The sequence below is a fragment of the Rhinopithecus roxellana genome, chromosome 11 (assembly GCF_007565055.1).
Source record: "Rhinopithecus roxellana isolate Shanxi Qingling chromosome 11, ASM756505v1, whole genome shotgun sequence".
Classification (NCBI taxonomy): domain Eukaryota; kingdom Metazoa; phylum Chordata; class Mammalia; order Primates; family Cercopithecidae; genus Rhinopithecus; species Rhinopithecus roxellana.
Window position 1 is genome coordinate 117,460,382 of NC_044559.1, and position 27,805 is coordinate 117,488,186.

Genomic DNA, 27,805 nt, shown 5'->3' on the forward strand with positions numbered 1-27,805 from the left:
TCCACCCGCCTCGGCCTCCCAGAGTGCTGGGATTATAGGCGTGAGCCACCGTGCTTGGCCCAGAAAACATTTTTTTCAAGATGTTTAGCAGCAAAGGGAAGGAAAGGAGAGGTCCTGTTAACATGAAATCTCAAAGGAAAAGGGAGAGGATAGAATCTGAAATAAAGTGGAAGATTGAGCCTCAGATCCAGGAGAAAACTCATCGGTAGAAATAGGAAGAAGGGAGGAAAGATGACTGCGGTTTCATAATGTTTTCAAGTTTGGTGTGTTGGGTGTGGGAGATTTTTCTGGATGGCTTATATGAACTTGATTAATTTGAAGACAGAGCTGACTGCAGAGATTGATGAAGAGGCTGCATGCAAACCTTTTGTGAGCACCATCATCTAAGGACTTATAGACATTTTTAATTTCTCCCTGGATTCCTCTAAACAGTGGCTTGGACATCTCAGATATAAATTCATACTGGGGTTCCAATCTCTTTTTACATGTTTGTAGCCAGAGTCAAAATTACTGTTTACATGTGAGCATGTCAATTACCTTTCCTTTTGGTAGATGCTGTTTTCTCTCAATAACCTTGGATCTTAATTTTCCTCCTCTGAGGCACAGTTACAAGAAAATAACATCAAAGTCTAGAACTGGCCAGGCACAGTGGCTCACGCCTGTAATCCCAGCACTTTGGGAGGCCAAGGTGGGCGGATTGCCTGAGGTCAGGAGTTTGAGACCAGCCTGTCCAACATGGTGAAACCCCGTCTCTACTAAAAATACAAAAAATTAGCAGGGCGTGGTGGTGGGTGCCTGTAATCCTAGCTACTTGGGGGGCTGAGGCAGGAGAATCACTTGAACCTGGGAGGCAGAGGTTGCTATGAGCCAAGATGATGCCACTGCACTCCAGCCTGGGGGACAGAGTGAGACTCTGTCTCAAAAAAAAAAAACAACAACTGATAATCCTTTATTTTTTTTCTCTCTGCTCCCTGCAGGATGGCTACTGGGCAGATCGGGGCTGTGAGTGGCCTCTTGGCTACATCTGCAAGATGAAATCACGAAGCCAAAGTCCAGAAATAGTGGAAGTCGAAGAAGGCTGCAAGAAAGTGAGTGCGCCATGCCCACAGTGACTTAAGCTGAGCACATATGAATTGATACAGTTGGCTTTATTTTTATGTGTGAAAGTGCCTTGTTATTGCAGTAGCCAAGGGTTTCCGCTGTCTCAATCTTCAGTGGCTTATTGTTAGTGTTTGATCTCACTGTTCTCCTTAAAGTTTTCTTTTTTTTTTTTTTTTTTTGAGGCGGAGTCTCGCTCTGTCGCCCGGACTGGAGTGCAGTGGCCAGATCTCAGCTCACTGCAAGCTCCGCCTCCCGGGTTCACACCATTCTCCTGCCTCAGCCTCCCGAGTAGCTGGGACTACAGGCGCCCGCCACCTCGCCCGGCTAGTTTTTGTATTTTTAGTAGAGACGGGGTTTCACCGTGTTAGCCAGGATGGTCTCGATCTCCTGACCTCGTGATCTGCCCATCTCGGCCTCCCAAAGTGCTGGGATTACAGGCTTGAGCCACCGCGCCCAGCTCTCCTTAAAGTTTTCTTTGGAAATTCTTTATAGTTGATATGGAGATACACAAGGCCAGTAGCTCCTTTCAGGATGTCTCGGGAATTGGAAGAGAGAGAACAGGAACTAAAAATGGCACATCAGAGAGAGTCTGGCTAAGTTGAGGACAGGCCACGGGAGAAGGTGTCATCCATAGTCTACTACAGTCTGTCATCCTATGGGTTGTTAAGAACATTTCCGGTAGATACCCGCAAGTTGCTGATAGCAAACGATCCTTAGTCATTTTTCCCCATTTATAATATTTCTGATGAGGCATCTCCTGGAGAGGATTCTTCTCAGTAGGTCACTGCAGTGGGGAGGTAGGAAATCCAGCCTCCAACTGGTACCCACATTAACTTAGTGGTCCCTGTGAAATAGTTTTTTAAAGCACACAGAAGCTTCAAAAACACAGGGTTTATGGTTTTCATTTTTCTGTTTGATTACTACTTCCTCTTTTCTCCTTTCTCATTTTCTTTGAATAGAAACGAAGTAGAAGCTATTTTTTTTTCCCGAGAGTATTACGTTGTGGTTACATAATCTTATAATACGTACCAGAAAGTGGATAATTTGCTACTATAAAAATAAACCATAAAGAAATAGAGCAGATAATGGAAAATCATAGCATGGAAGAGGCACAAAGGACCTGGGTGATTTCAAAGTTCCTCTTCTAAGTTTTGAATTCTGGAAACTTCAGCTCAGAGAAGCAATGTAGCTTTCTGATAGAAACAGAGGCAAGGTTATAACCCAGGTCTCCTGTCCCTAGACCACTATCCTTTGTTTCAGTTCCAACATACGTTCATATTCTTTGCCTGATCATATGCTTGCACAATAGTTTGTATATTACTGTCATTTTCTAAAAATAACAAACCTTACATTTTTATTACTTTTAATCAATCTAAGTTTTATTTTTTCTATTTTCCTACACATCTAAAATCTTGATAATAATCCTGTTTAATCATTAGGATGATAATAAAAATAAAATAATAGCAGTCCTTTATCAAGTACAATTATTGCATTCTAATAGATTTACAGGATTAATATTATAGTCCTGATTAAAAAGAAGAGGAAACTGAAGCACAAAGAGTTTAAACAACTTTACCACTTTAAAAACACCTGTTGTTGACTCTTCCTTAAAATGGATTGTTTTCTCATATGGTTTGTTGTTGTTGTTGTTTTTGAGACAGAGTCTTGCCCTATTGTCCAGGCTGGAATGCAGTGACACGATCTCAGCTCACCACAACCTCCACCACATGGGTTCACGCAATTCTGCTGCCTCAGCCTCCCAAATAGCTGGGGCTATAGGCACGTGCCATCACGCTCGGCTAATTTTTGCATTTTCAGTAGAAACAGGGTTTCACCATGTTGGCCAGGGTGGTCTTGAACTCCTGACCTCAAGTGATCCACCCGCCTCGTCCTTCCAAAGCGCTGGGATTACAGGTGTGAGCCACTGCTCCTGGCCAGTTTGTTGTTTTTGGTTGTGATTTAGTGATCTCTCCATCCCCACCCGTCTCCCCAAACGTCACAGTCTCTCTTGACCTGGTTGGTGGGCGTATTTCTGATGTGTGGTTTTGCATTCTACTTCTTGGAGTGCTTTAGAGATTCTCCTTTTACAGATTAAGTATGACTTTAATTTTTTGGCTGTGGATTCCTATGCAATGTGGATAGCATAAACTTGGAACTGTCACTCATCTGTGGCACAAACTTGGTATTTATTTTCAGACTCAGGAATTGTTTTTTTCTGGTACTCAGAACCCCAGGTAGATGATAAGACACTGTCATTTCCTGGTTCTGTGGGCAGAATGTTCTAGTTCTCCTTTAACCAAGGGGTTATAGGGGTTAGTGGTATCATTTTTATACAAGGACCTCAGTTTCAACTCCCTGCCTCAAGTGAGACAAAGGCCAAATATCATATTCTGTGTGGACACTAACACCATAGCCCCTAGGACCTTAATTAAGGATCTCATATATCCTTGGCCGACAACAATTTAGTTTGTGCATTTTCCATTCAGCTTTTAGTATGCTACCAAATTTGGGTATCTGGAGATTTCCCCCTTCTACCTTTCAAACTCTAGTATGGATTTTTCATTTATTGTTATGTTTTTATTTAGCATTTCTTTCTTTCTTTCCATCTTTCCTTCTTTCCTTCTTTCTTTCCTTCCTTCCTTCCTTCCTTCCTTCCTTCCTTCCTTCCTTCCTTCCTTCCTTCCTTCCTTCCTTCTTTCGACAGGGTCTCACTTTGTCACCCAGGCTCGAGTGCAGTGGTGTGATTGATTGTGACTCACTGTAGCCTCGACCTCCTTGGCTCAGTCAATCCTCCTGCCTCAGCTTCTCGAGTAGCTGGGACTACAGGCACATGCCATCATGCCTAGCTAATTTTATAAAATTTTCTGTAAAGATAAGGACTCCCTATGTTGCCCAGGCTGGTCTTGAACTCCTGGGCTGAAGCCATCCTGCCACCTTGGACTCCCAAAGTGCTGGGATTACAGGCATGAGCCACTATGCCTGGCCATTTCTGTGTATTTGGAGTATGGGAGAAGGAGGAACAATGCTGAATCATGCTGCCTGAAGTTTGAAAAGTGGTCTCCTATGACCAAATGATGTAGCTTTATACCTATCTTCTAGTATTGTCTTCCATAGGCAACTAGGCTTGCGCTTCCCCAAATTCTTTCCTGTGGTTACTTATTCTAAAACTGGTATCTTAGCCATTCTGTTCAGTTTCCTCAGTGAACATTTCACAAATAGTTTTTGTTGCAGGATACATTAGAAGCAGGATACATTAGAAGGGCACATGATTGCCCCTAATTATGTGCATAATTTGTCATAAGAGGAATGATGTACTACTGTTTCTTTTATTCGTTTATGTATATAATTTTCATTGCATTTCAGATTCTTCAGAGTTGTGTTCTTTAGACATTCCTATTGTTTATCCAATAGTTTCATGATAGAAAAAGTATTAAAATAATATTTTCTAAGGCCGGGCACAGTGGCCAGGTGTGGTGGCATGTGCCTGTAATCCCAGCTACTCTGGAGGCTGAGGCAGGAGAATTGCTTGAACCTGGGAGGCGGAGGTTGCAATGAGCCAAGATTGCATCATTGCATTCCAGCCTGGGCAACAAGAGCAAAACTCCATTTCAAATAATAATAATAATAATATCTTATAATATATATGCATGAACTCTGCTCATTTATTCATTGCTTGATAACATTAATAGGGCTGGAAAAAACATCACTTTTACTGCTATATGATTGGACATACGCTTTCAACATTTGCAGAAGCAAACCAAACCTGTAATAATGAGAATGCTTATTTAACAACTATTGAAGACAGGTATGTAACTATTTTAATTTCATTTAAAAATATGTCAAATAGAAAAAAGTTTCAGAAAAGCCCAAGTATGAACGTACTCTAAATTTCTGTGCATACTATGTGTGATCTTGAGGTATGATTTGTAAAGGTAGAAACATTAAAAATAATATTCTTATTTGGATTCCTCATTGCAAACATTATAAACCGTTTTTGCTAAATTTAGTAATATAAAGCAACATTCAGAACAGTTTACAAATAATAATCTAGTAAATGTAGTTTATAGAGCTAACTTTTTAATGATCCATTATATGTTGAATTTTTTAAAGCAGGAAAGTAACTAAAAGTTACCAGCTCAAAATCACGTTATATCTTTACCACTCTGTCCACCAAAAAAGAAGGCAAAGAGATTTACTGAATAATTCATTCATTCTTTCCATTCTTCCATTCTTTGCTTTGCTAGGTTAACAGACTCATCGGTCAGGAAAATCACACGGACATAGAGAAGTTTATGTGATTTTTTATCTCTACGGTCCCATCTATTTTTAAGATTTATTTATTTACTCTTCACCTACTCTACGCAAATCTCTAGATTAGCCACAGAAGAAAGTTTCCAAAAATGGAGAAGTATCTATTTCACTTGCAGTAAAGAAGTAATGAAATTATGGAGTTTTAGTACAATCAGTTATATTTACTGGAGTTTCGAGGCAGACCGAATAACATGTAGGGGATACTGTTGATATTAAAAATCTTTGGATAAAAATGAGAGATGTCATAACCTTTCATAGTTTTTATAAAAGAACTGTATTTCTATCCACATGCTGCTTTCATGTGTAATGAAATGTCTAATATATGGTAGTAGCACCCTAATACGATGCTGACATCTAAAACTCAGAACATAGGTACTTTTTATCTTCTGTGAGTGAGGTGAACTGCTCACCTTTAGGTACCATGAGATCATACTCTGGTCTGCACTATAATTGATCTTTTGGTCTATTGGTGTATTATGTACATGATTTCACTATATTTTTTTCCTTATGTATCTTCTGTAATATTTATCCTCAGGAGTTCACTAACTCTGTTGTTAAATATGGTTTAGAGACATTTAAGGAAACTAAATCGAGTTTGGAACTTTTAATTTTTTTGTTTTGTTTTGTTTAGGGAATAAAATGATTTACACTATGGTCAAATAAAATGTTGTATTGCTGTTAGGTTTCTCTGTATTATCTTCCTGCTCTCTCTGAAGTCATCTACAACTCTCTTCGTTCCTGGAAACTTCAGACACCATTTTTCTTTTTCTCGAAAGACAGATTTTTGCCTATGTTGCTGCCTCCATTGTTTGGTTTGTCATTTCAGACACATTTTTTGGTGCCTTGTCAACCGAATTTTATTGTTCCCAGATTAATGCCAAATGCACAGACAAGAATCCAAAGGGAGAGACAGTGTTAGAATTCATGATTCTGCTTCTCATTCTTTCTGGAGATTGAGTCTCTGCTTCTCTATATGTCTTGATAATTTTCTCTTTTGTTTCAGAGCTGAGATATGAGAGAATAAAATTGAGCGGGGAAATTCATGCAGATTATTCCATGGGTATTATCCTTGATAACGTTACTAACCTTGAACTTGCTTAATCAATAATTCAGTAGAACTATTTGAAGAGTGGACTGATTTTTTAAAACACTGTATTTTAAAACGCAATAGTTTTCTTCTTTGTATTCTCAAAATTCTGTGATATTTTTAGAAGAGGCAGAGGGGCTGGCGAGGGCTAGAGGGAGTTGGTTTGAGTATATCTGAATGATTTTATATACTCAGTTATATGGTATTTTTCCATCATAAGCTCACATTTCCTTGGTGAAAATGTGTATAATGTAGATGACATACAGATATAACACAATATATTTGAATTACCAATTCAATTATAGCTGAAACATGGAACTGAGATAGTTTTCATATTGATAATTTTGAAAATTGGCATAAATGTTTTGAAAACTGAATTGAATGTTAATTCTTCTTTTTAAAGATATGAACAAGCGTTCCTGACTAGTTTCGTTGGCTTAAGGCCTGAAAAATATTTCTGGACAGGACTTTCAGATATACAAACCAAAGGAACTTTTCAATGGACCATCGAGGAAGAGGTTCGGTTCACCCACTGGAATTCGGATATGCCAGGTATGGGCAGCGCTTAGGTTGAGGGTTGCGTTCACCCTACGAATCCATTGGATAAAGTCTGTTATTCCTCCGGGTACCTCTCCAAATAGACTAGGTAAATTAATCATGCTTTTAGTAACAGTTTATCTTTCATTCTCTTTTTGTTTTTTCTTTTCTTCTCCCCCCTCCCCCAAAATTTCCCAATAAGTTTAGTGTTCTAAAGAAAAAAGGAAGAAAAGTTTGCTAGGTATCTTGCTAGGTTATCTGGTACTGGTCTACTTAAAACCTATTCATGAAATTCTCAGTGGTCACAAATGTTTCAAATGGTTGACTTCTTTTTTTTTTTTTTTTTTGAGACAGAGCCTCACTCGGTCGCTCAGGCTGGAGTACAGTGGCACCATCTTGGCTAAGTGCAACCTCAGCCTTCCAGGTTCAAGCAATTCTCGTGCCTCAGCCTCCAGAGTAGCTGGGACCACAGGCATGTACCACCACGCCTGGTTGATTTTTGTATTTTTAGTAGAAACGGGGTTTCACCATGTTGGCCAGGCTGGTCTCGAACTCCTGGTCTCAAGTGATCTACTTGCCTCGGCCTCGCAAAGTGCTGGGGTTACAGGAGTGAGCCACTGTGCCTGTCCTGGTTGACTTATTTCTGAAAACCTAAAACTGTATTAAATGGACATAAAACTTTTCAGGGCAATTAGGAGTTGAAATATTAGAGTGCTTGGGTGGTGCAGCAAAGGACATTGCTCATGCAGAACTTGTTATTTCCGTATCTTCCATGTGCTACCATGTTTAGTCTTTTATTTGCCTTGGATTTTATTTTATCCTCATAAAAACCCTGCCAGTTACCTGGCTTCAGTATCTTCATTTAAAAGAAGTGGAGGTCAGGCGCAGTGGCTGTAATCCCAACACTTTGGGAGGAGGAGGCGGGAAGATCACCTGAGGTCAGGAGATCGAGACTAGCTTGGCCAACATAGTGAAACCCCATCTCTACTAAAAATACAAAAATTAGCCAAGTGCAGTGGTGTATGCCTGTAATCCCAGCTACTTGGGAGGCTGAGGCAGGAGAATCACTTGAATCTGAGAGGCGGAGGTTGCAGTGAGCTGAGATTGTGCCATTGTACTCCAGCCTGGGCGACAAGAGCAAAACTCCATTAAAAGAAAAAAAAAAAAAGTGGAAACTGAGACTCAGGAAGTTTATGTGACTAGAAAGTTTCCAAGCATGGATTTACACTAATCTGTGTCATCCCCAAATCTGTGCTACTTACACTCGCACCACCCTGCTTGCCTCTCTCTATATTTTGATTTACCTTCTCTAGTAAGATGTTGTAAGTTGTTTCTGAAATAGTCTCTGAAAGATTCTTTGACTTTGTATACAGTGGTATCACTAGCACACAACATTGTTTAGTATGACCACACACAGAGAAATTTCAACATCCCTTATAGCAAATATTTCATTGTACTTGGGAGAAAAGCTAAAAAATAATAGCTCAAGTCTATCAATTTACTACCTGACCTAATATGTCCTAATCTTCAGTGTTCTATAATTTGCATTATCAGTTTTCAATAAGGGAAACAGATCAGTAACCTAAATAGTGTGATTCTTGTTTATGGAATTATTGAACTTTCTGAACCATGGCAAGATTTCAGTTGATTTAAGAAGTAACTGGATGGTGTATTAAGAGCTGAGTACACACTTTAAAAACACATCTTGGCAGTAGTGATAAGTCTTACTCTGTAAGTGAAACTGCTTAAGTTTGCCTGTGGTGTCATCCAGCAGCAGGATTCTGAGAGTGAGCCCTGGAATGTCCTTAGTGAAAAACAATGGTTGGAACTGGAACAGAACCCAGTTGCAACCATTGTCATGGTATATCCTTGATGGAAGGACGGTGGCTGGCCTCTTTGGCTGAGTTTACAGCTTCAGGAGGAGTGGGCAAGGAGCCTGGGGCTTGGGCCTGAGCATCAGGTCAACTGAACTGATTCTGATGGTTAACGGGACGCCATAGCCTCTGTAGTCATCTATTCCACAGTTACCAGGTTTTAACTGGGTGCTGCAAAGAGAAAGAGACAATCTTCGGAATCAGGGAAAACCCTTGAGGTGTCAGGGAATCAGCGATTTCAGAGAAAATATTCTAAAAAAGGTGTACCTCCCCAAAACTTCATGAATGACTTCTCAGCACTTCATGTTCTTTAAAAGTCTAATAATAAAAAAAATGACTTCATCCTAGCAGTGAGGAATCCTGATGCTTTCAAAGCTCTGTCTTAGTTAATTGCTATTTGGAAATAACCTTGACTGTAAGACAGAACTATTCAGCTCAGTGCATCCTCATTTTGTTTTATGTACTTCTTTGTTAAAGCTGGCATTCCTAAAGCTCTATGAGGCAGGTCTTGGTATTTGCATTTGAAGCAAGTTCAGAGTGTTTGAGTAACTTACCTAAAATCTCTAGTTGAGGCGTGCCTCATTTTGAAATCTGTGAAAAACTTTGGTCCTGGAAAACCTATGTGGACCTTAGCAGGAGGAAAAGAATCTTAAAGAATTAAAAAAGAAAGAAAGAAGGGAGAAAACCAAAAAGGGGAGGAAGGGAAGAAGGAAGGAAAGAGGGAAGGAAGGAAGGGAAGAAGGAAGGGAAGGAGGGGAGGAAGGAACGAAAGGAGGAAAGAAGGGAAGAAGGAATGGAGGAAGGAAGGAGGGAGAGAGAGAGAGAAAGAGTAAACTACTATCTTTGCCATTATGGTGAATTTGATAATATAAAATATTTTATCATGAAATGCCTGTGTGTGGGGCACTTTGCCAAATGTTAGAAATATAGTGTTAAAAACCCTCCAACATTTGAGATCATTTTGGGTTGGGGTTATAGACCACACAAATAAAAATCAAACTGATTCTAAACAGCACAGACCAGTTGCTGAATGCCCCTGGCATGGCCGGCTGCATCTCCTTGTCACGTGCAGGTTTCACCACATCCCTGACACTCAGTTCTGAGTGCCTTCTGTGAGCATGGCAGGCCTTCGGCAGGCACTTGTCAAGTGAATTCTACTTTATATATTTAATACAGGGCGAAAGCCAGGGTGTGTTGCCATGAGAACCGGGATTGCAGGGGGCTTATGGGATGTTTTGAAATGTGATGAAAAGGCAAAATTTGTGTGCAAGCACTGGGCAGAAGGAGTAACCCACCCGCCGAAGCCCACGACGACTCCTGAACCCAAATGTCCGGAGGATTGGGGCGCCAGCAGTAGAACGAGTTTGTGTTTCAAGGTGAGTATCAATTATAAAGCTGATAAGAGAATCTGGAGTATGCTTCAGCCTAAAGAATCACCTAAGGACATAAAAAACAAACAAACAAACAAACAACAAAAAACCAAAACACTGTGCCCAGACTCCACCCGTAGGTATTTAGAAAGTCTGATTTGATTAACCCGGGGATCAGGTGTTTTAGAAGAGCTCCTTGGGTGGATGCATTTAGACCCACAAATGCAACCAACAACATAAACACAGTGCACAGAGGTTTTTTCTCACCTGCTCTGCCACTATCCCCTCCTCTCTGCTTCTCTCCTTTCTCCCAGGCCTTCTAGATCTACCTCCTTCCTCTCCCCTCTTCCCCCCTTCCTCCCTCCCTTCCTTCCCCCCTTACCCTCCCTTCCTCTGTTCCTTCCTTCCTCCCTTCCTTCTTTTCTCCTTCCTCCCTTCTTCCCCTCCTCCCCCTCCCCATCCCGCTCCTCCTCCTCCTCCTCCTCCTCCTCCTCCTTCTTCTTCTTCTTCTTCTCCTCTCTATCTCTCTCTCTATCTCTCTCTCTCTCTCTCTCTCTCTCTCTCCCCCCTTCTTTTTCTTTCTCCAATGGGGTCTTGCTCTGTCATCTAAGCTGGAATACAGTGGTACAGTCATGGCTCACTGCAGCCTCAAACTTCTGGGCTCAAGTGCTCCTCCCACCCAAGCCTCCCAGGTAGCTACAAGTATGCACCACCATGCCTAGCTAATTTTTAAAATCTTATTTTAAGTAAAGATGGGTCTCACTATGTTGCCCAGGCTAGTCTCAAACTCCTGGCATCAATTGATCCTCCCACACAGACCTCCAAAAGCTCTGGAATTACAGGCGTGGGCCACTGCACCCAGCCTCTTTTTGTCTTGATAGAAATTTCTGTTTCCTGTCACACTGTTGTATTGCAATTCATTTTTTTTCCATGCTCTTGAGCCCAAGTTTTAGCTAACAAAATTGATAAAGTGTTCTACAATAGTGCCACAGAGGTATTCTAAAGCGAGTACTCCCTTTTTCTGATTTAACCCTGATGATTATAATGATGGGTGAGGAAAGGAAATGATAGGTTGGGGCACATGGCTTTTCAATGCCCATTAAATGACAATTCAATATTCTACCACTATTTAATACATTCATAGTTTAGGCCATTCGTTTCCTCTTTATGCAATCAAATTCACTAAAGCCAACAACCAGACAAAAAAAAGAAACCCAGAAAATAACAAACAAAAACCCCAATGAATTAAGGATTTGGGTCTTTTACTCTCTCTCTTTTATAGGTCACATCCTTTCTAGAGAAAGTTAGACTTGGCCAAATACAGAAATGTACCTACTATATTAGTCTGTTCTCACACTGCTATAAAGATACTGCCTGAGACTGGGTAATTTAAAAAGGAAAGAGGTTGAATTGACTCCCAGTTCCACATGGTTGGAGAGGCCTCAGGAAACTTAGCATCATGGTGGAAGGGGAAGCAAGCACCTTATTCACAGGGTGGCAGGACAGAGAAGACCATTTGAGAGTGTAGGAGAAGCTACTACTTGTAAAACCATCAGATCTTCTGAGAAGTCATTCACAAGAACAGCATGGGGGAAACTGCCTTCATACTCCACTTCCCTCCCTCAATGTGGGGATTGCAGGTCCCTCCTTCGACATGTGGGGATTACAGTTTGAGATGGGATTTGGGTGGGGACACAGAGTCAAACCATATTACCTACCTACTGCTTAATGATACTGTTTTCTAATAGTCCTGCTCCCTGTACTTCTTTTATTCAATCCCTTTGAATAGCATATAGCCATGACATGCCCTGTAAGACAGTTTGGCATGGCTGATAAAGAATTTGCATCAGGATGAGGCTATGTAGTCTTTTCTAACTCAAGAGGAGTATGGTTAATTGAGCTGGTCACTCCCACTAATAGAAATAGGAATCCAGAAAGTCTTCAGTCCAGATTGGCCATCAGATTTAATAACACAATTTACATAGAAGGCGGTGTATTGGGCTAAGACAGAAGAGATTTGTAAATGAATTATTTGAGGACTAACACAAAGAAAATCGAGTATTTTATTGTTACCTCTGGAAACTTTTGAGTTACTACACAAAGGCCGGATTCATCTTATTCCTAGCCTTCGCCTGAGGATGTTAGGCTATGGAGATTTATTGCAGTTTTTCGAGAGAATCAGCAGTTTTACCCAGAGCTGAGAAGTGAACCAGGGGCTTCAGTAGAGAGAATTTTCAGGTGGATGTTCAACAAATCAAAACATGTGCTTGACTAGAAATTAGGTGGTTTTAGAGGTACTTGGTGTAGGGTTTGTTTGGAAATATATAGACCACCTTTATAAATATTAAGGTGTGAGAATTATTAATGAAATTCAGCTGATAGTAAATTTAGTTAAAAAAATAAAATCTTATATCATAGTCTAGCAAGTTGAGGCATCATAGGAGTCTGGGATATACTGATGTGGATACTTACTTAAACACCTTTATCCAGATAGCTTGAGTCAAGTTAGGGTCAAGGTGAAGGTTGTCTTCGGCTGCTTAATGACAACTTGGGCAACCATAGTGCCTTGGAAGCAAATTTTTTTTCCCATAAGCCTGTGATGTGGGGGCCATAACTCATGAGGACCAATGCATGAGAATTAGAAAAGTCAATGGCCACAAATACCTCCTTTCTATTTGCATACTGGTGGGTGTGTCCCAGACTGTCACTGTTGACTGCATTTCACTATTCTCTCTGCAGTCCTCTGAATGTTATGACCCAATTCCTAAATCATATAATCTTTTAAATTTAATTTAGCTCATAACTCCCTGCCAGGTGGGTATCTGTGGTTGCATGTGCTTCAATAGCTCTTGAAATGTACAACTACAATGAAAAATACAAGGCGGTATTGAAGGACATCACCAACAAAATGTTGAAACGTTGCCAGGTTATTCATTGTTTAAGCTGAACACAATAACAAACTGTGCACAGTTTTAGGAAAGTTATTTTCCTTAAAATTCTTCTTATTCATGTTTACTTTCTTTGTATCAAAAGCTTCTTTCATTTTTTTCCATCTCAATGCCACTTTTTACACTTAACCAAATTAATCTTGTCTTCTACAAAGAGCTGTATATGTAACCCATATGCCTAAAGTTCCTAAGATTTTCATCTAATTTCTCTTATGCTACAAAATAATTTTATTTTCTAAGGTTTTCTCAACAAAATAATCCCCCAAGTTTTGTTTACCCAACTATTCACTCATAAATTGATTTTAAAGCAAAAGAATTACATTGTTTTGGGTCATTACAATTTTTGTTTTTCTGTAAATGAACTCTCATCAAAAGTAAATAATTATTTCTCTTAATTTGATAAACTACAAAGTGTAAAATAATTTTTGTAACCATATCATCATCAGCTGTATGCAAAAGGAAAACATGAGAAGAAAACGTGGTTTGAATCTCGAGATTTTTGTCGAGCTCTGGGTGGAGACTTAGCTAGCATCAATAACAAAGAGGAACAGCAAACGATATGGCGATTAATCACGTAAGTGGTATTTTTATGGATTACTCCTTTTTGTTATCTAGTTGGTGCTTATGAAGTTGAGAAAATTTGTCTGTTTCTGAAATTGTTGTCTCAGGATGCTAGTTTGAGCACCTGTATCATCTCCAAAATCTGTGCGCCCTGTTTGATCTAGTTTTACTTTCAAATCCTTTAATTTTATAAGTGTAAATTCTGCTATGACTTGCTCTATAAAAGTTCAAGATGCTTAATACATACTTATCTTTCAATACTATATAATTATTTACTCTCAGGCAGTGGCCTGTTTTAAAGATATTTATGGGATATACCAAAATGCACATCTATTGAATAAGTCTTCTATTTAGCTGTTAAATCTCTTTACTTGTGTACTATTAATTTATGTTTTGGAGGTAACTTTCAAATGTGGTTAGTCCTCATTAGTTACTGGACTTGCTTCATGCAATAGCTTATGCTTGCTTTGTGTTTTGGATTTCATAGAGCTAGTGGAAGCTACCACGAACTGTTTTGGTTGGGATTGACATATGGAAGCCCTTCAGAAGGCTTTACTTGGAGTGATGGTTCTCCTGTGAGTAATTTCACTTACTATATAAGTTTCTTACTTTATCATGTATTTATTTTGATGTTATCTTTTTATTTAATCCAAACTTTTAGTAAGACAGGTCATTATGATAGCCACTATCCTGCCATGCAAAGTTGATGTGCAGGTAAACTTCCTAAAACTTGAATGTTTTATACCCTCTTATAGAACAATAGAAATGGAGACATTTTTGATATTCCCACTAATAATGATTAGGCTTCGTCGGACTTCTCCATTTCCAGGAATGAAGAAGTGAGAGCTTCTGGCACGTGCTGGCAATATTTAGAAGCTCTAGTCATCACAAGAAGTGATTTTGTATAATTTCAGTTCTACCTCTTAATTTCAGTTCTGCCTCCACCAGCAACTTTAATGAGGTGGTTTATTTGATGGCTTCATTGACATTTGGGTTTTATATTTACATCTCTGGAAAACACATCACCGTGCTTAGTCTAAAACCCTGTGGGTTATGACTCCACACTGAAAACTCCATAGAGGTCCTAGACCCAGGGCCTCCATTTGTTTCTACTGTTCATTTTGGCAAAGTTTAGTAGCTCTGTTAGCAATATTTTCTGGGTCTTTTTCTTTTGCAAGAAGAATTAATTTTATTTCTTTATCCTACACATTTAATAAAGAGAAAAATTCCAAGTAACACACTGAAATATTATCCTTTCCAATGGGTTGTAAAATTTAGGAACTCCCAATACTGAGAAGTGGAACTTTGTTGCCAAGTTTTTCCTATATATAAACCCCCATTTGCATCCCTTGGATCCATTCTATTTAATAAGAGTAAAGAAAATGTTATAAAATTGTTATAATAATCAATTGTGTACGCTATTCAACATCGCAAGTTTCCGTGTGATGAAAGCTATTTCTTTTCTACTCATGTTTGTGAACTGTGCTTTCAAAGCAAAGCTATTGTGAAAAAAAAGTAAATTGATAAAACAATGCAAATATATCTTTCCTTTTCTGTTTGAATGAATGATTGGCATTGGCTTGATACAAATGGTTAATGGTTGTCGTTTGATGTTTCTAATATAGGTTTCATATGAAAATTGGGCTTATGGAGAACCTAATAATTATCAAAATGTTGAATACTGTGGTGAGCTGAAAGGAGATCCTAGTATGTCTTGGAATGATATTAATTGTGAACACCTTAACAACTGGATTTGCCAGATACAAAAAGGTATGATCACCTCTTCTCTCCTTTATCTCAGCTTGGTAGACTAACCTCCTGACACCCCAGTATCTTTCCTTTATTAGCAGAAGCTAACAAACAAAATAACAGAATCAGGGAACGGTCAGTGGCCATCATGGCATAGGATAAGCATGAAGTTGATAAGCACAGATAAATGTGCCAAAGGAACAGAGAAGATCAAAAGGCCACCCAGGAGTTCTGGGCAAGAGTCACATCCTCCCAAGTAGTTCCCAAGAGCAGCTCTGATCCTGGCCCAGGTTCCATAGCAGTAGAAGTTTGTGGGTGTCCTAGGCCGTAAGTAGAATAATGCAAATGCAACCTCCGTTTTGGAATTTTCACCTTCTGACCTACGTTAATCATCAAATAGGCGAACATTTCCCCAAGTCTGAATATTCTAAGTATTGATTTCTCAGATAAATGTTCAACACAGTGAACAATCACCCTGGAGTGGCCTCTGATGCTATGAGCCCCACCATGTTATTGATGGTCAAACAATATACATGCTGACAGTCATTATCTGGGACTCAGAAAGTTCTACATATCCAAGTCAGGCTAGAGGATCCGAGTTCTAATGTTAAGAGAAACCAACACACCAACCGTCAAATAAACAAACCTACCCTCGAACCAAAATATACCTCAATACCTCCGTTGTAAATGGATAAATGGAACCACATTGCCCTCTGCTCTTGGGGAATCTTGGCAACCATTTCAGCTCTATAGCTGGAGATGCCTTCCTGCTTTGTTTATTTTCCATCCTCCTGCTTATTATTGCTTTCAAAGTTTCCAGAATAGAAGTTGTCAGTGGTGGTCCACTGTCCTTTAACGGTCTCTTAGCTACCAATGGCTAGTATCCTTTTTGCATTATTGTAGCTCTACTCTTGCAGATGTTAAATTCATTAACCCAAAAGCTAGGTAACCTGAGTCCCTTTATCAGCGTTCAACAAAATCCAGATATGTCATTATCTAATATGTCATTTCTTTCCAACTAATTGGAAAGAAAAATATTTCATTTAACTTTTAGTAAATCATACATTTAAAAAAAAACAGATTTTCTTAAAGAAAATACATTTTCTATTTTATAAATATTTTATAAACAAACAGTTCACATTTAATCTTTCAACTAATGAAATCATAAATAATTTCACAGATTATAAGATGTCTGACTGAAAAACGAACATCTGTTAAACACCTATTACATACCAATAACTCACGTGTTTTCACAAACTGATCTATTTGGTTTAGTTGACAAAATTAAGGCTAAATGATTGAAACCCAGGCTTGGGATTTGAAGCTAGGCTTTCTGATTCTAAAACTCATGTTCTTTTTTTTTTTTTCTTTCCTTTATATGATGCTACTTGTGCCTGAAAACTGTGGTGGCTGTAATTTCTGGTGGCTATGATTGCACCTGATTTGTTTAAGTCTTCACTTCTAATTCTCTTTTCCTTCATTCTGCTCTCCACAACATGATGTACAAATTGGAGAAAGAAAGGGAAGGGAAAAAACAGAACAACTAAGTTTTTAGGAATATTGATGCATGAAAATAGTGAATATAGAAGGAAATGTAATTAGCAGAAGTTTAAGTACACTTTATTTCTACTTTGCTCTTGTTTTACAGGACAAACACCAAAACCTGAGCCAACGCCAGCTCCTCAAGACAGTAGGTGTTTTCTTATTTTCTGATCTCTGTACTGATAACCCTTTCCCTGCCTCTTTTTTTTTTCTCAATGAAAAAATTACTTGCCCTAGGAAGGTAGAGGGCAGAAGTCCTTGATACCTATGAGTGAGAATGTCATGGAAGTTTGGGTCTTCCTCTCCAGAGAGAAGCTCATATGCACAAACATAAGGCATGTTAATACAGTTTCTCAAGGGTTCATGAATCAATTCCAAGGTCCCGGGTTCTTCTTCTTTAGCACATATATTAATGTCCACTGGCTGCTGTAACCAGTTACCAGGAACTTGGTGGCTTAAAATAACACGCAGTTACTCCCTTACAGTTCTGGAAGTCAGAAATCTGGAATCAATTTCACTGGGCCAAAATCCAGATGTTGGCAGGACCACGCTCCCGTTAGGGGCTCTAAGGGAGAATCTCTTTCCTTGCCTTTATAAACCAGCATCTAGAGCTGCATTCTGTGAACTCATCTGCTCATGGCCCCTTCCTCCTTCAAAACCAGCAATGTAGCATCTTCTTCCAGTGATCACATTGCCTCTTTCTCTTTTAGTCAAATGTCCCTCCGCCCCTCTGCATAAGAATACTTGTTATTACATTTAGGGCCCACCTAGACGATCCAGGATAACCCTCCCATCTCTCAAGATCCTAACTTAATCATGACTATAAAGTCCTATTTTCCATATAAGCTAACATTCATAAGTTCCAGGGGTTAGGAACTAGATATCTTTGGGGGCTTTTATTCAACCTACTGTAGCACAGAACTATGGAACCCCATGTGTTGGAAAAAGGCTGAGGGACCCACTTTATAGGTGAATTCCTTACTTCTACCCTGAAGCACCCAAGTCCATCTATTAGAAGTTTTGCTTTTTTTTTTTTTTTTCTTCTTATACTGGGGTGAAAACTGCTTTCTCATAGTTCCCACTCCTTTGATCTAGAATATTGTGGGTGCATTGTATATAAATCCTCACAGCTATGCTATCGTATTGATGAGAGTGACATCCAGAATTCTTTTACCCGGTAATGACATATGGGACTTAGCTGGGAATACAAAATGGGTCCTTTTTACTGGGTTGGTAGAAAGTGGATATTTTGGCTGAGGATTCAAATGTCTGTATTTGATGTGGACATTCTGCTGTTGTGGTCTCTCAGAGTTGCAGACACCTCTTGATATAGCAGCTCTATCCCTTTCACCTTTGCGTGCTACACACACCAGATTCTTGAATTTGTCTGTGTAAAATTCATGGCCTTTTCTCGTTAACCTTTCAGATCCACCAGTCACTGAAGATGGGTGGGTTATTTACAAAGACTACCAGTATTATTTCAGCAAAGAGAAGGAAACCATGGACAATGCACGAGCGTTTTGCAAGAGGAATTTTGGTGATCTTGTTTCTATTCGAAGTGAAAGTGAAAAGAAATTTCTATGGAAATATGTAAGAGCATCAATACATTTTTTAATGTTAACAGTTTTGGGGGGAACAGGTGGTGTTTGGTTATATGGAAAAGTTCTTTAGTGGTGACTTCTGAGATTTTGGTACACCTGTCACCTGAGCAGTGTACACTGTACTGAATGTGTAGTCTTTTATTCCTCACCCCCCTCTTACCTGTCCTCAAGTCCCCCAAGTCCATTGTATCATTCTTATGCCTTTGCATCCTCATAGCTTAGCTTCCACTTATGAGTGAGAATATACGATGTTTGGTTTTCCATTCCTAAGTTACTTCACTTAGAAAAATGGTCTCCAGTTCCATCCAGGTTGCTGCAAATGTCATTATTTCATTCCTGAGTAGTATTCCATAGTATGCATATACCACATTTTCTTTATCCACTTATTGGCTGATGGGCATTTAGGCTGGTTCCATATTTCTGCGATTGCAAATTGTGCCAATATTAAAAACGTCTGTGCAAATGTCTTTTTCATATAATGACTTATTTTCCTCTGGGTAGATACCCAGTAGTGGGATTGCTGGATCAAATTGTGTTTCTACTTTTAGTTCTGTGAGGAATCTCCATACTGTTTTGTAGAGTTGCTGTACTAGTTTACATTCCCACCAGCAAGGTAAAAGTGTTTCGTTTTCACAACATCCATGCCAACATCTATTATATTTTTATTTTTTAATTATAGCCATTCTTGCAGGAGTAAGGTGGTGTCACATTGTGATTTTTGATTTACATTTCCCTGATAATTTGTGATGTTGAGCATTTTTTCATAGAGCATCATTGATTTAAGGATGGAACAGTGACATATGATACACATAATGTCTACCATTGGTACCCCCAGCACAATTTCTAATTATGTGCTGAATTTGCACCTCCAAAGGTCAAGTAAAGATGGAAATGCAGGAGGAGGAGGAGGTCATAACACAAGTTATGCCCTATTGTTTAAATATTTAGTGCAGAATTGCAGAACTCAGAATAATTTTTTGTTTGTTTGTTTTTGAGACAGTGTCTGGCTGTGTTGCCCCAGTTGGAGTACAGTGGCATGATCTTGGCTCACTGCAACCTCCGCCTACTGGGTTCAAGCAGTTCTCCTGCTTCAGCCTTCCGAACAGCTGGGACTACAGGTGCATACCACCATGCCTGGCTAATTTTTGTGTTTTTAGTAGAGACAGGGTTTCACCATGTTGGTCAAGCTGTTCTTGAACTCCTGACCCTAAGTGATCTGCCTGCCCTGGCCTCCCAAGTTGCTGGGATTGCAGGCGTGAACCACTGTGGCCAGTCCCAGAACCATTTTTTAGCCTGGATTTTGTGACGATCCATACTTGTTGGCCTTGAGTTCACTAATTTGATTTGCAAAGATTATAATTCTTACCTAGTTGTTATATGTCAGTCTTGGACCCTTTGTGTATCATACAGCTTAATTTTTAATTAAAAAATCTGGCTTACTTGGCCCAAATTGTTGGCCAACATATAACACAGTTTGATTATTTATTATAATCATCTTTCTTGGTTGTAACAAAATTGTGATGCCATCGATATACCTATCACTGAAGGTATAATTTATTTTTATAATTTATTTTTTCCGAGAGTGCTTTGTTCAGTATCTTTCTGATTAAAATTCTTCATGACCTCATTGCCAGAGAGGAGGTAACAGAGAGAAGCAGGAAAAAATAAGTTGAGCAGTACTGAAATAATAAAAATGCATTTGATTTATAAAGGTACTAGAGTATACTCTGGCTTGCCATCATCTTGTGGATATAGCTTGCTTTGAAATTCTCAAGATGTTTGCTAATATTGCACAAATATATATGTGAAAATCAAATATATCTGTATATAGTGAAATAGTACATTATAATGAAATTAATACATTTTGGGGTTCCTTTCCTTGCTCATGAATACACATATTCTCCCAAGTTAGAAGAACAGATATATCCTCCTTATATGCAGATATTAATTATATATATGTAATATATACATAAGATATGTATAAAATCAATATTTAAATAATATATATGAAATAAATATATATAAAATAAATCTATGTGGAAAAATATATAGAAAATATATGTAATGTATATATAATATATATTATATTATACATATCAATTCTCTCGCCTCAGCCTTCCAAGTAAATGAGACTACAGGTGTGTACCACCATCTCCCACAGGGTGATTATTTTTCATATATATTTTTTGTATATATATTTGACATATAGATTTATTTTACATATATAACTACATTTATTACATTTATAATTATAAACATATGATATATTATAAACATATGATATGATAAATTATAAACATATGTATAAAATAAATCTAATATATGATTCTTTTTATATAAAAAAGAAAAATTTGTACACAATTTAATAACTTGAATTTGTAAAGCAAATGCCTTAAATCGTTCTCTATAATATTAAATGCCTACAATAGTTACATTGTTGAAGACATTCTTTAAAACAAAGTAGCCAGTCAGGATTATAGGATTACGCATCAAAGAAAAGACTCTTGCTTTACAAATTCAAAGTATTAAATTGTGTGCATTTTTTTTTTTATTTCTACGAAGAACGTCATATAGAATGTCCTACGTTTCTGTAGAAATTCCTCTCTAGAAAAGGTTTCGATTAGGCTGCCTCATTGATATGTATGTTTTATTTAAGAACTTGCCAATTGTGTGATTCTAAATTAAATTATACGTAAACTTCCATGTTTCAGGTAAACAGAAATGATGCACAGTCCGCGTATTTTATTGGTTTATTGATCAGCTTGGATAAAAAGTTTGCGTAAGTAAATCAAGCTGAAAACAACTCTGCTTGGGTTAGTGTTCTGACCGAAACCTGTGAGTTATTTTGAGATTTTTCTTTGTGGAATGCATTTTTTAAAATCCTACAGCATTCTCAATTGAAATAGCAACTTTAAAAAAATAATTCAAAATAATTCTATTAAATATTTTCAGCACTATAAATGCCAAACAAACAACTCAAAATTGGATTCAGTTTTGCAAAACTACGCTTTTCTTTGTTTTGAGATATCATCATCTGTCAGTAAATCATCTACTAAAAAGTTGTTTTAGACATATACAAATACTGAACTTATTTAAAACATTGTAATCCCACCTGGGATGAGAACCTTGCTAACCTTGCTGCTGGGAACCACAGTATCCTTTCCTATTGCCCTGTTCCCTGTGTTAGCAGCACTGTTTTGAAGCACACTTTCAAATTGCAGGAAATACTTTCCCTTTAAAAGAGTGATTGTCCCATTTTCTATTAGATATAGGAGCCAGAAAAAGCTGTAGGAATGTGAGAAAATTAATACATTTAAGTTCTTTTTTCTTGTACATTAATACATATGTCCTCTAGAGTTTGAAGGGCAGATATATCCTCCTGGCTCATGTACAGATTTTTTTAGCCTCAGGTATTCCAGGGGACTGCTATTGTCATCTTTGAGCATTAGAGACCTAAATTCAAGGTCCTTATTGTTGTTATTATTATTATTTGAGACAGGTCTCGCTCTGTTGCCCAGGCTGGAGTGCAATGGGGCGATCACAGCTCACTGCAGCCTTGAAATCCTGGATTCAAGCAATCCTTCCATTTCAGCCTCCTAAGTAGCTGGGATGACAGACATGCACCACCATACCCCACAGGGTCATTATTTTTAAAGAGTACAAATGTTGGATCTTCCTTTGGACAAGGAACGTCATTTTATCATTTCTAACGTGAAGAGGTCAAATTTGATGATCTCATGACTGGTCCCCTTCTGCTTCTCACAGTCTCTGAATTTCTGTAGTTTGCAGACGTAAGTTTAGGCCACCTACATTACAAGAAACTAGAGTAAACACGAGAATCAGAGAGTGAGCCTAATGAGAAATTCTATACGCTCTGCCTCTCCATGGGTGGTTTGGTTTTGTGGGAATCATGCCCGGGGAGTACGATGGGAGGATTTTCATCTCTGGCTCACTTTCAGAGTAATCAGGGTCTCCACTTTGCGACTAAAGGTGGTTTCTTCCTGGGAGGGAAAAGAAGACAGCCTGGACATGGCATGAGGGTTGCTACTGTGGAGTGAGATGCATAGAACACACCAAATGCTCAGGCATTGGGAGTTTTCCTGCCATTCTCTGGAGTTCTCCCTATTCTGGGTTGACTTGTCCTGCCCCACCAGTAGGCTGTAGCCAACTTTTTTTTTTTTTTTTTTTTTTTTGAGACTAAGTTTCATTCTTGTTGCCCAAGCTGGAGTGCAATGGCACGATCTTGGCTCGCTGCAGCCTCCACCTCCCAGTTCAAGCGATTCTCCTGCCTTAGCCTCCCAACTGGCTGGGATTACAGGAGCCCACAATGATGCCTGGCTATTTTTTTTTTTTTTTAATTTTAATTTTTAGTAGAGATGGAGTTTCGCCATGTTGGTCAGGCTGGTCTCAAACTCCTGGCTTCAGGTGATCCGTCCGCCTTGGCCTCCCATAATGCTGGGATTACAGGTGTGAGCCACTGCTCCTGGCCTGTATCCAATTATTCTAATGATTGGATCATTGCAAAATGCCTGAATTTTCTTTTCCAGTTGGATGGATGGAAGCAAAGTGGATTACGTGTCTTGGGCCACAGGTGAACCCAATTTTGCAAATGAGGATGAAAACTGTGTGACCATGTATTCAAATTCAGGTAGGCAAGTCATGCAAATGTTGAATTTGCTTTGTGGCATGGAGTGTCATGTGCCACATGCCTACACTAAAAGTAGCAAGTTGTGCGCTACGTCAGGCAAGATAAGAAGAGAGAATAAAGGATAATTCTAATTTTAGCAACATAGCAGTTCAATTTGTAAGGAGAATGGATGCTTAACATTTACACTAGTAAACAACATAGTTAATCTTCTCACTTCTTCCCAAATTAGGAGCCACTTTTTCATGTTCTGATTTGAAAAAAATTATCCAGAATTTATCTATCTCCTTTATTTCTCTCTGGCTCCTTATTATTCTGCAAAATGGGAATAATGACAGAATCTATCAATTGTTGAGAAGATGAAATGAAATCATACATCTAAAATACTATGTAGATGCTTGGTGTATACAAAGTTTGCTATTGTTAGGTTATTATTATTAGCTATTACCATTTAGGTAATACATCTGCAACATTAAGTACATGTTTGGTTCATAGGATGCTCTCTATAAAGTGGAACTATTATTAGTTTAAGTAAAACAGCAAAAGAATATTGCATGGATACCTGTAGTCACATGTAAAAACCAAGTTTGATTAGAGTCTAAATAAGTTTTGAGAATTCTTGTAAAATATAAATATATTTTTTAAAAATAATGTTTTAAAACATAAATAAGTGAATCTAATTTAACTATTTTTCTCTTTGCCAGGGTTTTGGAATGACATTAACTGTGGCTATCCAAGTGCCTTCATTTGCCAGCGACATAACAGTAGTATCAATGCTACCACGGTTATGCCTACGAAACCCTCGGTCCCATCAGGGTGCAAGGAAGGTTGGAATTTCTACAACAACAAGGTACTAGGAGAATTAGTTGCGATCTTGGCACTGATCAGTATGGAGAGTGATGCAAATCTTTCAGCTCAAAGTTAACTTTTGCTAGCCTCATCACTTTAGAAAATTTTTGGCAAGACTAGGTAAAGATTTGCATGACAAACTCTCTATGGAAATTGAGAGCATACTTGAGATATTATCCACATTGATGTACCCTTTCTCCTGAGGGAGAATAAAACTTTGCAAAGAAAGTGAGTGGGTCATAAAACTAACAGTTTTTTAAATCTCTAGTTGGTGGTGAGAAATTTCTGATTTAGCTATAATCTTCATGAATAATTTTGCTTTTGGTAGAACAAAGTTGATCATCTTTAGTTAACCCCCATGGTTTTTCTTTTTTTTTTTCTGCCCCCCCCGCCTTCCATCCCAGTGTTTCAAAATCTTTGGATTTGTTGAAGAAGAAAGAAAATCTTGGCAAGAGGCACGAAAAGCTTGTATAGGCTTTGGAGGGAATCTGGTCTCCATACAAAATGAAAAAGAGCAAGGTATGCGGCCATTTTGCAATTAGTTGTGCATTTAAATATGGAATTTTGACTGCAAAATGGTAAAATATTGCTGACAGTAAATGACTTTTTGGTTTTCCAGTGTAAAAGCTAAGAAAGTGGAAAAAATCAAATGCTCATTGAAAACTATTTTATTCAATTATAGCACATATTAAGCTGTTTATTTTATATAAAAAAAGTCATCACAACTCTAAGAAGCAGGTATTATAACCCCATTTTGTGAGTGGGGAAATGGTGCATAGACAGCTTTGAGTGAAGGAGCTTGCCTGTTAAGCAGTAGAGCTGGGAATGAAACCTAGGCTTGTCCAGCTTTCTACCAAACCAGTTTGTTCCCAAAGAGTCAAAGAAGAGTACTTCTAGTAATAAGATGAAAAATTGCTGCTTTCCCATTTATTGCTTTTCTAGTCACTTGATCATATAACTTGTAATGTAACACAACTGATATTTTAAATATGAACTTTGAACAAATTTCAATTTTTTTTTTTTTTTTTTTTTTTTTGAAACAAGGTCTTATTCTGTTGCCCAGGATTATAACTCACTGCAGCCTTGAACTCCTAAGCTCAAGCAATCCTCTTGCCTCAGCCTCCTGGGTAGCTAGGGCAGGCCTGAGTCATAATGCTCAGCTAATTTTTTTTTTAAGTCTTTGTTGTTGTTGTTGTCGTTGTTGTTATTGTTTTGTAGAGATAAAGTCTCACTATGTTGCCCAGGCTGGTCTTAAACTCCCACCTCAGCCTCCCAAAGTGTTGGGATTATAGGTGCGAGCCACCATACCTGGCTTTGAAATATTTTTTGATAAAACATGAACATAAGCAAGAACTATGAAGGAGAATATTCATCATATTCATAGAGTAGATGGAAAAATCATGATATTGTCATCAAAAGAAAGATACCCACCATTTCTACCTGATCTTTCTGTGGAGGCAGCCACTGAAATAGATATTAGGTTAAATTGTGACTTGCCCTTTAAGGAGGGTTTTGACCAACTGCAGGAGATTCAGACTAAACTGATGAAGGGTTTGGAAATCACTGCAAGTGAGTCAGGGTTGAAAGACTCTCAGGTTATACAACTTGGAAAAGAGAGTATGTGGATTTTGAAGGATCACCCTGTGTCGCCTCAGATATAAGACCCGGAACCAACGAGCGATGGTCACAGGGAAATAGATTTAAGCTCAAAATTAGGGGTTAGGGGCCATTGTTACAGAATTGATTGGATAGACTGCTTTGTGAGGAAGGTGAAGTTTCTAAAGGGCTGTGAAAATGCTTACACTGGAAGATACTCAGATGGATGCTAGAGCATCCTGTATGTTAGCTGGGATGTAGTACAGAAGATGCTCAACAGTTTTTTGTTGTATATATAACTTTATAAGGACATGGTAGGAGACATATGGACTGAATATTCTGTAAGCTCTCTTTTGGTTCTGAGATTCTTTGACTTCTAGAATCATTTATTTCAAAAATGATACGAGAAAGAAAATAGAAGAAAAACGTAGGAAGTAAGAAAGGCACTAGAAACATGTAGGGTGCTCTCTCAAAAGTCTTATTTGGCTTTGTGAACGCCGCCATGTGCTCTCTGAGAACACATTGTACAATAAATCCCAACCAAGCTTTCACTGAGAACGTTTGACAAGTTGAGCAATTTATCAGGCACTGAAAGAGAAGGGTCAAACCAAAGCACGCAGTACAAGAACATAACATTCACATTTCTCCGACTGGCCTACCCCATTTTGGGCTTAGCTACCCAGCAGAGAAACACAATGATTGATTTCCCCTGTTAACCACAAAGTGCTGATTCCTGGCACAATGAAATTGAAACTGGATGATAGAGACGTGCAGAAGGAAACAATTTTCAGATAAAATAACATTATTCCTGGCAAAACAGGCACACGTCGTTGAATTCTTATTGTGGTTGTTGGCAGAAAAAAGTGCTGAATCTTGGCAGGTAGAGCTTTTCCATGTTTCATTTCAAGCTGGGGATGAGGCAAAAGTTATGGTCTTATTTGGAAAAGGAAACAAAACCAAAACAACTATCTACCCATGCTCTTTTCTTCTTAGAGACAGGGTCTCGCTTGATCACCCAGGCTGGAGATCATTGATGTGATTATAGCTCACTACAGCCTCCAACTCCTGGGCTCAAGTAATCCTCATGTCTCAGCCTCCAAAGTAGCTGGGACTACAAGTGTGTACCATCATACCTGGCTAATTTTTAAAATTTTTTGTAGAGAGAGGGTCTTTCTGTGTTGCCCAGGCTGGCCTTAAACTTCTGACCTCAAGTGATCCTCCCACCTTGGCCTCCCAAATTGTTGAGATTACAGGTGTGAGCCACCATACCTAGCTGTACTCATGCTCTTTTTTCTTTTCTGAAAAAGTTGGAAGAATTAAAAAAAAAATCTTTAGTTAATTGAGAAAAATAGAAGTCTCTGAGTGAGATGGTAGCTGCCTCTTCTACTCTGCAGAAAGAGTAAGCGTATAGCAATGGAATTGCTTGAAATTCCATGAAATTGTTTGTTCCTGAATACACAGATAATTATATCTCTGCGGATTTCTATTTTGTATTTTCTATTAGTAACCCTGAGTGCTTAGTCATTCTATTTCCTGTTTACATTCAGGAGACGTGTTTAAGTGTAAATGTTTGCAAATTGTTGTTTAGTAGAGTAGGTACTTGTCGGTCTAGGAGGTAACGGCTCAGGTGGTGGTTCTGGCCCCAGATGGCAGCTGCCATGGGAGGCCTGGTGGTGGACTGAGGGAAGGGGAGGGACACATGTACAATTCAACCTTTTATGTCTCTTGGATGTTTGCCACCATCCGCTTGGTCACAGAATTGATAAGCAAGAAGCCATATTCTATAGTATCATCCAGTGATGTGAGCACTTTATTACTGATTGATTTGTGTAGAAATGGGGTCTCCCTTTGTTACCCAGGCTGAAGTGCAGTGGCACAACCATGGCTGTCTGCAGCCTCAACCTCCTGGGCTCAAGCAACCCTCCTGCCTCAGCCTTTTGAGAAGCTGGGACTACAGGCGCACGCCACCGATGCTTTGTTAATTTTTGTATTTCTTTGTAGAGACAGGGTGTCACCATGTTGCTCAGGCTGATC

The 27,805-nt window shown here is 38.7% G+C and overlaps 1 protein-coding gene across 1 annotated transcript in view; it reads left to right on the top strand.

The window, feature by feature from the left end:
• The window catches only part of MRC1 (mannose receptor C-type 1), a 97,802-nt gene that overhangs the window by 45,709 nt on the left and 24,288 nt on the right, over positions 1-27,805 (top strand). Inside the window, exons 9-21 of the mRNA XM_010354747.2 lie at positions 978-1,088; positions 4,791-4,906; positions 6,903-7,051; positions 10,087-10,286; positions 13,675-13,802; positions 14,277-14,364; positions 15,415-15,559; positions 17,187-17,228; positions 18,507-18,670; positions 21,393-21,460; positions 23,229-23,329; positions 24,031-24,176; positions 24,580-24,694. Coding sequence (XP_010353049.1) covers positions 978-1,088; positions 4,791-4,906; positions 6,903-7,051; positions 10,087-10,286; positions 13,675-13,802; positions 14,277-14,364; positions 15,415-15,559; positions 17,187-17,228; positions 18,507-18,670; positions 21,393-21,460; positions 23,229-23,329; positions 24,031-24,176; positions 24,580-24,694 — 1,573 coding nt within the window. The remainder of the gene's footprint in view (positions 1-977; positions 1,089-4,790; positions 4,907-6,902; positions 7,052-10,086; positions 10,287-13,674; positions 13,803-14,276; positions 14,365-15,414; positions 15,560-17,186; positions 17,229-18,506; positions 18,671-21,392; positions 21,461-23,228; positions 23,330-24,030; positions 24,177-24,579; positions 24,695-27,805) is intronic.